This window comes from Phoenix dactylifera, chromosome 9, assembly GCF_009389715.1.
Source record: "Phoenix dactylifera cultivar Barhee BC4 chromosome 9, palm_55x_up_171113_PBpolish2nd_filt_p, whole genome shotgun sequence".
NCBI classification, from domain to species: domain Eukaryota; kingdom Viridiplantae; phylum Streptophyta; class Magnoliopsida; order Arecales; family Arecaceae; genus Phoenix; species Phoenix dactylifera.
In genome coordinates this window covers 20272078-20284595 of record NC_052400.1, presented here as the reverse complement: position 1 = coordinate 20284595, position 12518 = coordinate 20272078, and the positions used below count along the sequence as shown (strand labels likewise).

Here is a 12518-nt window from a genome sequence, read left to right as displayed (position 1 = left end):
AGCCCCATCAGCTTCACAGAAAACATGCTTAGCCTGAAAGCTTCCTGTCCCTCACCATTATCCAAATAATAACAACTGCTGTTTGAGATAACTGTTGATTACAGAATGTGTTACTATTTTTTTAATATTTTAAAATTTGCTTATGCCAAAAATAAACTATTGTCCATAACATCGTTACCTTCTCTTTCTCTCTCTGTTGCATATCTAAACCCAAACGCGTTATGGTTTCCATTTCGCTCATCAACCCTCCTAAAAGCTTATTTTTTTCTCGACTAGTTTATCAGGTATCGGATCATTAGCGAGGGGTTGCGATCCATCGAGTCCGTGCAGTCTCACTTTTGGAAAGAATCCGAGCCCCGAGCGTTCTCAGATGGGTAGCTCGGAAAGGCAGGATCAGCTTTTTCTTCCTTTTCCCAAGAACTCTCCAGTTTTGGAGTATTACTGCCTTCAATGCAGTATTCCTACTTTAGTACTTTTTTTTAATCTGCATTTCTTTACTGTATTATAAGCTCCATGATGATATGTTAATGGCTGAAGCGTAAGAGAGAGATGTTGTCTTAATTCACTTTCCAAGGACCAAACAAAGAGAGCTCCGGTTTGTCTGAACTCTGGAGGCTGAACACCGAGGCTTCTTGGGGCTCCGTCGTTGGAGTCGAGACGTGGGTGCTCGATGGACCTGTGCAAGTAAATAAGCAACTCCTTGTTTCTGACCGACCCCATTAAATCTGACTGAGATCTCCCCGCTAGATTGTGCTGACATCATCTTGTCCTCTCCTTCCTCCTGATGTAGCTAAAAAACTTGAGAAAGAAGGAAAAAAAAAGAAGATTAAGCTGTTCCTCTGCTGGAGGTGTAGCTGAGAACAGCTGCCAAAAACAGGAGACCTGCACGAAAAATCTCAGATATTTTTGTTGCCACCATCATTGCAGAGAGTGGCAGATGGAGATAAAGGAAGGAAAGAGCATTAATAAGAGAGAGAGAGAGGAGAGGGAATGATGGGTCCCAAAAGCCTGGCCAAAGGTGCAACGCTCCCTCCATCCCCAGCCCTTTGTCTTTTTATAGCTCCTCCTCCCTTCTCTTTTCCCTTCTCAATTTCATGCCCTCGATGGGCCTCGTACCTCCTCTTTTTCAAGTTTTTTGGACCCATCCCTCAAAACGCAACCGCTGTGGGTTTCAAGCAGGTAAGAAAACATTCCATGGCAAAGCAGAAAGATAAGAAAACAAAGTTTAGTTTGGTTGGATTTTGTGGGCTGGGACGAGAGGCGAAGAAAGCCCTTCGGTTCAAAAGATTTATATAGAAAAAGAGAACTGCTGTGGTTGCTGCGACTACGATTGAGGAATGGGAGGGAGGATAATCAAATCCTTTTCTATTGTTTTCTCTAAAGTTAATCAATCATAAAAAGAGAAAAATCCATGGATTGTTTAGGTGTTTAAACTTCGAAGTCTGGCGTTTTTTGTCCTTTGTTAACACCGCTCCTCCGGTCAATCTGAGAGAATCCCACTTGGTTGTTGCCTATAGCCTTTGGCCTCATGCTATCAGAACAGGGGAAGGGCATAATTCTCCTTTGGCTCCGGGGGCCCATTCTCTTGGTTCCTGTGCCGAGTGAAATCCCAATTCCCTGATCACTTACAAACAAACAGACACTTCTGGTGACTCTTAGATGTGTAAGTTTTGAAAATGATGGATGCCTGGTAAACTCTGTGCCCCGTTGTTTTCTTGCTTGCTCTGGGATGATGAGAAATCCTTCTCTTGTAGGCAGTTTATAAGGAAAGGAACCTCTTTCCCTTTTTGGCCGTAAAAGAGGAGACCTCTCTCTGAAATTTGGAGAAAGAAGTTGGGGAGATGTCGATCCTTTATTCTGGTTCTGAGCTCCATCGTTCTGGTTTTGCTTCAGCTTCTGTGGACGAGGCGACCTGTGCCTATTTATTTGGTGCCTAACGGTTTCAGCACTTCCATGCACACTTGGAGGTTGGTTTCTGGGAAGCTCTATCTGTTTACTTGTGAATGCATTCTTATCCCTTTTTGTAGTCTGTTAGTATTCTTGAGAAGAAGCTTTTACTCTAGTCTCTGATAGTTTACTGTAAATGAAGCTTTTCTTCTTCAATGTCACCTTCTTAACATCTGTAGGAAGTTCGAGCCAACCAGCTCAAAAGCTAGTGATTCTGTTTATAGATCTAGTTGTGGCCTTCCATTGCCCTTTGATTTCCTCCACCCTCTTCGAAATAAACTTGGAGTTGCATGACAAGGCTTTATTCATGATCAAATACTCAGCACTGCCAATCTGGGAATGTGATCAAATTGGGATGATTCTTTCACCCCCTTTGATCTCAGCTTTGATTCATAATTTGCTTATGAACATTGCGCTTCTTCATTCTTATTTCATGTTATCTCAAAAATGTCAAACTTAATGTCTGAAACTGATGCGAAGTCTTCTTTGTTTTCCTTCTTATGGAACTTTGATTGTATCTGTTTCATTGCGCTACCTTATGCACATAACATTTGATCTTAATAATGAAAACATTTCAGCATGACACTTTTTCCTGCATGTTTCAACTAGTTGACAGCATGTTCAACGCAGTTCAAAAGCTACTGTTGCTAAAGCAGATGGATCTTATGTTATTGTATATAAGTTCATGACCCTTAAATCACTACCAATTTGGTGCTCAAAAAAATCATGCCATAAATGGATTCTAGTGCATGTATGTCCCATGCTTTCAACTTGGACTGAATAAATGATATCCAGGATGTACATATTGGAAAATGTATTGTACAAGATAGTCGGCCTTGGTCCTAATGTAATTTATGGGCTTATTCCTGTGCTGAACCACAGGTCCCTGCATGAATGTGAAGGTGGTAAGTATAAGATTGGTAAAAAATAATTGGAGAAGAATGATTCCTAAAGGTGACTCTGGGCAGTTGGTATTCAGTTCGATTGCAATCATAATGTTGACAGTTCCCTTTTTGGCCAATCAATATAGGCTAATTTTCTTTTCCATGCATTTTCTCATCAAATAAGCTTATCTGAGTCCTATTTTGTTTTAAACAATCTCTGATCTTGACGCATTTTTTAGCACCCATGCCAGCTCAAATATTGCCACTGCAGCACTAAGTTAACCTTAATTAACCTGTTTTGCTGCTGTACATATGAGGTCAGCTTTATTGTTGGCGTAAGACCATCCTCTGCAAACTCTATATCTGCGAGAAAACAAAACATCGTGGAGGCCATTAGTTCTATTAATTTCTGGGAGTTGACAAACATCAATATATTGTGGAGAGACTCTCATTGCAATAGCATTGTACTAAACCACATCTGGGAAGCCAATTTAACAAATATTTTAACCATATAAATAACCTCCATCTAGAAAATTACATTTATTTTAAATTAGTTTTGCTTTGCTTAAAAAAATATGCGTTCTAGGTTATTTTACCTGTTCTGGAGCATTTGTCCTGAATTTTTTCATTATCGAGTTTGTTGATGATAACACATATTTATATTTCTTGTACTTCTAAATATTTCTTGGTATTATTGTTTTGAATGACTCTAGCCTTTGATATCTCAGGTCTGTCTGTCTACATGTTAATGGAATTTCGAAGGATAAGAATAAAGACTAAGTCAGAATTTTCATATTGTTGGTAAAATCCATAATGTTCTAGCAAACTCTCAATTACCTCCGAGTGCATATGCTGATACAACTCATTAGGACCAAGATGAGGATGTGAATGGAGATTGTGCATGCATCACATGACTTTCTTGAATCATTGCTCTTTAGCTTATTGAACAATATGATCAAACACATTGGAAAAGTTTATGGCTCCTACCAGTCTTTTATGTAAGAAGCAGATGCCATATCTTATCTCTTTTATTCGAAGTTAGGCTCCCTGCTTTCCTGCTTCTGGCTCCTTTTGGAAGACTGCAGGAAAGTAACATTACTCTGCTGCTAGTTTCTTTCAGATGCGTCTATAAATTGGATACTAGTAGTGAACGGCCTAAAATGGCCGATAGGTAATACTGTTAAAGTTGATTTGGATATTGGCAATTTTATGAACTATTAGAACTGGTTGTCGATTTGTTAAATCTTTGCCAGAGATGAAGAGATGTCTGAACAGTCTTCTAGTAGTTTTATGACTCACTCGAATTTTTGACACCCTGCTATGATGGAGAATGATGCATTTAATGCCTCGCTATCAATACCAAATCATAATGAAATGGTCATTGAATCAGCTTTCCTCCATATGTTTTCAGATCCGTTCATCCAGTCGAGCTTTCCAGGCCGCAACAACCATAGACAAATAATGGCTGGTGATCCACTGCTGTCCACATTTCAAGAAGCGCAAGAAGAAGCGCTGAGCATTCCCTATTTAGCAAATAATGTTGATATGGTCAATGGCAATGTGTCATATTCTAGACATATGCCTCATGTTGGAAATATTTCATATGATGGTTCCAGTGGAAATGCTGACTTGAGGGAACATTTCATGGGGACTTCCCTACCTGCCACTTCACTTGTCAACCTTTTTTCTGACACCAAATGTTTACAGGAAAATATTATCAGTGTTAATGCTGCTTCAACTTCCTCATTACCATCTAAAGAGATGAGAACCTCTATTTCTAGTGATTGCTGCAAGACTATAAATTCATCCGTGACGGTTTCAGTAAACTGTGAATTTGAGTCACAAGATGATGCAGGCCTTCTGACATCTGAAAAGGATGCTTGTTTGAATGGGCAACTAAATTGTTCATGGTGCTATGATGAAGTTCTAGGTCATGAGGTGCCTTCCGGTAGAACATTGACCTCAATTCGTCCATCTTATCATGAATTAGAAAGCTCAGAGCCTGGCTGGAAGTCTAGTTTAAATTTTCCCTATTTATTCGATAACCGTGTGCCAACTAATCAGCCGTCTCTGAGTCTTGGCTCCGACCAGCCCTCTATTATCAGCATGTCTAATGTCCCGGAGAAGTGCTTGGAAGCAAGCAGCCCTGGCATGACTCAAGTTACATCAAACAATAGTGGATGTCCAGTTTCTGCTGAATTGCCAGCCTGCTCTCATTCTTTGCGCAATTCTTCCCATGATGTCGGCTTGGGGCTGATGACCTTTCCTAACAATGAGAAGTTCTCTCTGTACCATAGATCTTCTAGGCCAGTTCATTTTTCCTATGTGCTTTTAGGATCAAGATATCTCCATATGACCCAACAAATACTTGCTGAAATTGCAACCTATGCAGTTGCAGATTCGAACGAGATGAACGGTGACTTCTCTCTTGGTGGAATTGAGGGTGAGCAAAAGCTGTCTTTTTCTTCAGGTTGCTCTAATTTACGAGAACTTTCAATGTCTGATGAATTTCCTTTTTCTTCTGGAGAAATTAAATCTCAAGGCCATGTTGATGGCCAACAATGTCAGGAAGTTTCTGCAAAGAAAACCGAGCTAGTAACAATGCTTCATCTGGTACGTGGAATTTCTTTACAATGCTTTCCATGGTCATACTCGATGTCGCTTGAGGTTTTTTACTTTGTAAGTTGTGCAAGGTCCTCAGCGACCACAGATATCTTGTGAGTATTTTGCGAACTCCATCAGTAGATTCTTGTTCCTATATATTTAGATCATGCGCTGAATTTGTTATCATGCTAACTCAATATCATAAAGTACGATTCATTTGTTTCTTATGTCGGTGAAATTCTTGCCTCGAAATTACTGTTGATTTATATCATAAAGTACATTTTGCATCTTATTTTCTTAGGTTCAATTTAGTCAAGTTTGGGGGTTTCTGATTCTGTAAAAATAGTGCAGTCGTGATTTTTCACTAGCCAAAATCAGTTTTTCTCTAGACTATCTGGAAAATTATCAAATAGAAAAACTTATAACCAGAAAAAGACTACATGGTTTGATGTGGGTAACTGCTTTCATCTTTGGGTCATGAAACGTCAAAAAGCCAAAGTAAGTACAATCCTGGCTTTCTAACATTGCATGTGCAACTGAGAAATAGCAAGAAGCAATGAAGAAACATTAAACTTGTAAAATTTTCATTTTCCAGTAGCACAGAATCATGTCATCTGTGTATTACTTATTCCACCGTGCAACTTATTTCTCACTATTTCAATGTAGTTCTCTTATTAAAATTTTCTTTCCCTTTATTAATTTTTTCATGATTTGCATCTTGAATTATAGGTTGACCAAAGATATAACCAATGCATAGACCAGATCCATAATGTCATATCCGCATTCTGTGCAACTGAGTCTGGCACTTCTCACATGCATGCGCAGTTTGCTCTTCATAAAATTTCTTCCGTTTATAAAAACTTGAGGGAGAGAATTACCAGTCAGATTCTTTTGATTGCCCAACAATGTAGCACCTTATGGTTGGGAGAGGAGAAAAGCTTTGAATCTTCTTTGATCCAGAAACAATGGGGATTGCAGCAGCTGAGTAGGAGCCATCAGCAATCTTGGAGGCCTCAAAGGGGCTTGCCAGAAAAATCTGTCTCGGTTCTACGGGCATGGATGTTTCAGAACTTCCTGCACCCGTGAGTTGCTTGTCACTTGGTAATCTTGAATAGAAGGCATTTCATGACAAAAGACAGTATATTTGATTACTGCATGTCTTTTACAATAATGATTTCAGGTACCCAAAAGACAATGAGAAGCATTTGCTCGCGATCAAAAGTGGTTTGACAAGAAGCCAGGTACTTGAAATCTTCTGTTTATATCTTCACTTTAGAGGTTTGATCATTTTGTTCCTATACTTGCATGGCACACTGGAAGATGGATTTCATCAACTCTGATGGGCAATCCAGCAGAGTGGGTGGCTAAGAATGTATCCTGTGATGTATTTTCCTTTGCTCATTATATTATTCCATGTTGCAATATCAGGTGTCCAACTGGTTTATAAATGCACGAGTTCGTCTGTGGAAGCCGATGATAGACGAAATGTACTCCGAACTTAAAAAGAAGAATCAAACTGAAGGATCAGATGGTGAAACCAGAGTCCATGGAAACATTGGCAGTCAATGGTTCAAATGAATCGAGGTGTCTAAATCTTGTTTGTAATTTAGTGTCAGCACGCTAATCAGGCAGATGTTCTATGGCAGTTCATCTGATCTCGAAGGTAAGTTTATCGTGAATTCATCTTTATTTTGCTTGTTTGATTGGATCAATGCGGTTGCTTGAGACCGGTGTGGATTACGGTCCTTGAAAATTAGGTGATTTAGTTGACCATCTGAATTTGGAACAATTCAGAACTTGTATAATGAGTTCAGGGCCGAACAAGTGTGTTCCTTGGTGCAGCCTGAATGTTATCCCAGGAAGGCAGCTGTAATTTGAAGAATCCCACTAAAAATGGGGTATTGATGATTCACAGGTTTATGCAATGTTTTCTCGAGAACTAAAGAAAAGCAAAAAGGCTCATTAAGCAATGCACAACCTTTGGTTTGGTATCAAGGCCAGACATCTTTAAAGTAGCTTTTGGTTTGGGCCGACTTGGGGCAGTTTTGTTAAGATTCATTGCCAATTCTAGTTCTATTAATATTTTTGTTTAGTTGGTCATGGTTTTATTTATAATTTTATTCTACTTAATTATTTTTTTTCAGAATATTTTAGTGGTTATCAAGTTTTATCTTTTAATTGGTGTTGATTTTTAAATTTAGGTGAAAATCAAACATTCTGTCTATACGATGCTCTAGGGAACTTGGCTGTCTTCTTTAACGCGGGGGGGGGGGGGGAAAGGAGAGAGTGAGAATTGTCTATTTCATTGTGTGGCTCAATTTTTTTTAATAAAATATTTTTTTAATTATTTTTTTTATTTTTTTATTTTTTGTTTGGTGTTTGTTTTAAATTTTGGGCCGGCACAGTTTGTACATGTATATTTTCATCATATATTTATTGTGTTTTTGGAAAAGAAAAGAAAAGAGATAAGTTAATGAAAGGTGTGGAGATAGTCTATTGTCATCAAACTTTGCCCTGTTTTGGCTGCCGAGATAGGATGGAGGAGAAAGAAGAGGAAGATGGAGGAGCCCTAGTAAATAAGATCACAACCTTTTGCTTTGTGGTGACTAAAAATAAAAACTTATGCCTGTGTTGAGGACACTTGGGCCCTTTATTTCTTTTCTTATCTTTCTCTTCGTAATATTTTTATTGCCAGGCTTTGGAAGAGAAGAATTTTCTTTCCACTTTAAGTTTCCGTCACCTTTAAAGCTGAACCATATGCGGTTGAGCCAATCTTCATTGGATGTTATTTCAAGGGAGCCTCGTTGAAGTCTTTTATCCTACTCTTTCCCTTGAAAACAATGATTTCAGTTGATATTTTGATTCGTGAGATAGCAGACCTCTAATTTAGGTGTCATGCGATTTTAGTAGCTATTGAATAATCATCATCATCCTAACTCCCTTCCCTCTTGTTAACCTACCTTGGCTTGGCTTTTGGTGTATTCTCGTGATAGGTGGCTTGTGAGTTGATTAAACTCGGTCTTAGCCGTTACCCAGCTGTGATGGTGCGTTTTGAACAGTGGTAGAAGTTTGGCAATTTGACTATTTATTTAATTAAAACAATAATTTTTAATTCAAATTACCATGTCTCTTAAATTCTTGTGATTCATATATGAGGTTACAGAATGGGAACTTGTGGATATTTGAGGCTTGTTTAAGTAATCTAGCAGATCTAATTACTAGATATTAGATTGGGCAGCCAATTTGGACTGGCTCATATCAATTCGACATTGGGCTAGCTCGAATCTTTTTCTTTTTTTTTCTCTTCATGCTGTCCTGAGATGCGGGCTTGTATTAGGATGCAGTTAGATGGAATTAATTATCGAATCAGAATAACAAAAATAGCGACATATATAAATTTTTTAAACTAAAAAAAGGGTAAAATGTGATGTGTTTATGCAACAATCGGTCAAAAAGCATCTTATATGGCTTAAATGGTGACTACTTTTCAAAACTAAGAGACGATGGAATACATCATAGTTGTAGCTGAATGGGATTCACTTACTTCATAATAATACTTACTTTAATAATTTATGATGATCTTTTTAAGTAGGCACAAAGTTATCGCCAAATATCTCGGACTTTGGTGGACTATAGGCTCGGGCTTGGATGGACTAACGTGCCTAATTTTTGTAGGAGTACCCCAGCGAGCCTTTAATGCTTTTGTGGATTTAAGATTTTTTTCCGACAAATACGGTATTGACCGAGAACTATTTGCGGTCCCTACATAGCTTACAACTTGTTGGGAGCCTTTGAATATTTTGTATATTGCTTAGAGATTTAAGTGTAATCTTCCCTCCAATGGATTATTAGATTCAATAAAAATATTGCATAATTGTGAGTTCAACGAGGGGTCTAGAGAAAAATATTCGCTAGGTGTCGTGCTCTTTGCATTCTTCTCTCATCTTTACCCTTGGAATTCTCGCCGCCCACGCGGCCTCAGTAGATGCTACACACTCCCACCACCTGTCCCTATCCACGAGCTTTCCGCCAATAACGCAAACCCTAACCAATGGATTCATCGGAGCACCTTAGAACCGACGACTGGGTGGTCATTGATTGTCCACCACCCGTCGCGCCGTCGGTCTAGGCGGTCGTTGTAAGCAAGCCAAGGTCAGAGAGGCCGCCGATTCTCCAACCTTCTCTCCGAAGGAAATCCAAGTATTTTTGGCGGCAAAATGGCTAAACGAAGAAGGTATCTATGATTTTAGTTCCAATAGACGGTGAGGTATTTGAGCCAATGAGAGAATGCAGGCTGTTATCCAATATCCTGAGAGAGCCGAGCCTGTCAAAGGATCCATGTATAAACCCATGAGGTCTTGTGGGCCTTTTGAAATTAATTATGAACCTTGCTATAAGGGAAAAAAATAGTATTGGAGTATTTAGATTTCTAATAAGAAAATACTATTTGGATTTCTATAAATATCACAGGTCTATCCAATATTGATATGTAACTAAATACATATTTGTACGGATGTTTCCCATACTATTTGCTTGACCTCGCGGGGTTTACTCACGGAAGGACGCTTTTCCCGGCATCGCCCAAGAGCGTCCACCTTCGTGGAGCTCTAGTGCCCGCGGGCATGGGAACCTTTGGGGTCCCATGCCGTCTTCATTGCAACTTCTTCTTTCCACGCACGGATGGGCTTTCGCCACGCAAATGAGATGAAAAGGAGGTCCTCCCTCTACCCGCCACAAGTCGCGGCTCTGCCTTCATCCTGGACTAGGACCGTGACCCTCCTTGCATCGCTCCAGCCTATTTTTTCAGTCTTTTAGCTAAAAACTAAACCTTCTTCCCTTAATACTTGGGGATTAATTTTTCTGACTAATATACTCAGCCATTTAATATACAGACAATTCAGTATCGTTTGTGGTACAGAGCTTGGTGGGTGAAGCATCGTGATCTGAACATGAACTTTCTACACTTCTAACTCTTTTACCTTCTATAACTTTTTGATCTTAAGTTTGAATAACACAACGATTTTACTTTTTGTTTTTTTTTGTTTTTAAGAAAAGGTGGCAGCCCGCCTTGTTTCTATTTACAAATTGTGCAAGGGAAACAGAAACAAGCGTTAGATCTTCTACAGGGAGCAAAAAAAAGGAGCTAATATGGCCAGCCACAAACCCATCCAAGGAAAACCAAAACAAGAGCACAAATGCATGCTACGAATCGAACCCCACGAAAAAAAAAGAAGAAAAAAAGAAAAAACCATGCAGACTGGGCATCATTCTAGGCTGTTCAGATGAAATTTTAGCCATCCTAAGAGGGGGCCCTTCCGTGGGTTATGATTCCAACGCTCTTTGTCGTGGAACAGCAATTCCGAGGCTGGAAGGAGGGCGAGTTCAGGAGAGAGTAGTAGGGTGGTCCCTTTCGAGTTTGTTAGCTGTTGCCAGGAGGAGAGCTTGGTAAGTGGAGGGGCACACAACCAAAGAAGGAGATTCTGGGGCTGGTGTCACATGTCTCCCAAGGTCCCTTCACATGTCTCCCAGGCCCAAGCCTCACCTTTGTGCCTGTCCGTCGATATCAGCGCTTTTTTTACGTCCAAAGAAGCCTCGTTCTTCTCTTACTGCAGGCTCCTCCACCCACGCCTCTCTCTAGCTTCCTTTCCAATTCGCCAACCAAACTTTTCTCGGCTTCCCTCACTCTGACCCCCTCATTCATCTCAAGCCTCTCAAAGGCCACCGTCCCTGTCTACCTAGCCCACCAACCGCTTCACCTCCAATATTGCATAGGCTCTTGACCGTCCAATAAATGGTTTACTCTCTCGTGGCCCAACCTAAGATATAACGGAGTAGGTTTCTAGGTGGAAAGCTGATGGTGCATCATGGAGGATCGACGGCCTTCAATTGGGCTTCATATCCTAAGAGCTTTCACGGTTTACACTCAATTTAGAAAGAGAGATGGAGAGAGTCTGAAGCAAAGATCCACTCTTCCCTTAACATTTTGCTACACCAAATTAAAACAAGAACCCACCAAACTAGGAATATACACAGCAAACCTGCATTGGAAGACCAACCCACTTGCTTCCCCCTCCTCAAACACTAGACATTCGAATTCAGAATAAAACTTTTAGGTTAAAAAAAAAAAAAATTATACAAGAAAAAGGGAAAAGAAGAAACCCATCATGACCTCTATCATGTTGCCATCATCATCAACATCACCACCGTCAAGTATTCCTTCTTACACGGAAGCCATCGCCACCGCTGAAAGCTTCTGCAAGTTGAGCCTCACGACAGTGTCGACAAACATCTTGGTATCCTCCTCCGTGTTTCCCTCCGGTATGTCGACGACGTACGACTCCAGAACGATCGTATATGGCTTCCCGTCGTCCCTTATGAACTCGGTCACCGACGTGACCGAGCGGTAGTTCTTGAGGCGGTGCTCTCCGCCCATGACGCTGAAGCTAAGTATATGCCGCTCATCGTCCAAAATCTCCAGCCTCTCGGTGCTCGTCGATGCAGGGAGGCCGGAGATCACAGTCACTTCCCGTACGCTCCCCACGCCACCATCCCCCGAGGTGAGGTTGCAGCTCTTGATGAAGTGCTTGTACCGCTGCGGGCGGTCGAATCTCCGGACGATGGGCCACACCGCCCGGAGCGGTGCATCGATGCGCTGCGTGATGAGAGACGTGCACGTCCCGGGAGCCCGAGGGAACGAGTGGTGCGCCCGGATGACCTCCTCCAGCCCGGCAAACTCCTCCCGTGTCAGCCCTTGTGGAGGAGTGATGTTGTGAGGCTCCATGGGCAAGCTCTTCTTCTTCTCTTGGGACTTTGAGAGGTGAGGGGGAAGAGATAGTTAACTTCTTTATGTAGAGGCTTGTTTGTTTTCCTTTCTTTTTCTTTTTTTCTGGAGAGACTGATATGCCCTTGCGTATGTACGAATATACGATGCAATAACTAGAATTTCTTTATTGTATGTAAGTTGCAAGACTCTTTTTTGGCTTGAAGTGGTAAGGTGGGGAATGCCCCTTACCAAAGTTTAAAAACTAGGGGCGGGCTGGGGGATTAGAAAAAGGCAAAGAAGTAGTACGTGGTTGGAAAGGA

At 40.7% G+C, this 12518-nt stretch overlaps 2 protein-coding genes across 4 annotated transcripts; one reads left to right on the top strand and one right to left on the bottom strand.

The window, feature by feature from the left end:
- Positions 1–1008: 1008 nt before the first annotated feature.
- On the top strand, positions 1009–7343 carry LOC103709546 (homeobox protein ATH1-like). Of its 3 annotated transcripts, XM_008794954.4 has the most exons (6): positions 1019–1967; positions 3560–5274; positions 5359–5444; positions 6165–6517; positions 6616–6676; positions 6864–7343. In XM_008794954.4, exons 2-6 carry the CDS (start codon positions 4152–4154, stop codon positions 7011–7013), a joined length of 1773 nt encoding a protein of 590 aa, XP_008793176.3. In that variant the 5' UTR covers positions 1019–1967; positions 3560–4151; the 3' UTR covers positions 7014–7343. The 3 variants fall into 3 exon arrangements, with proteins under 3 accessions (XP_017698920.2, XP_008793176.3, XP_008793175.3); XM_017843431.3 differs by having other exon boundaries at positions 1009–1967; positions 3560–5444; XM_008794953.4 differs by having other exon boundaries at positions 1031–1967; positions 4243–5444.
- A 3115-nt stretch (positions 7344–10458) lies between these two features.
- LOC103709545 (abscisic acid receptor PYL2) lies at positions 10459–12252 on the bottom strand. The gene has a single exon (XM_008794952.3). It carries the CDS (start codon positions 12214–12216, stop codon positions 11656–11658), a length of 561 nt encoding a protein of 186 aa, XP_008793174.1. The 5' UTR covers positions 12217–12252; the 3' UTR covers positions 10459–11655.
- Positions 12253–12518: the final 266 nt, after the last annotated feature.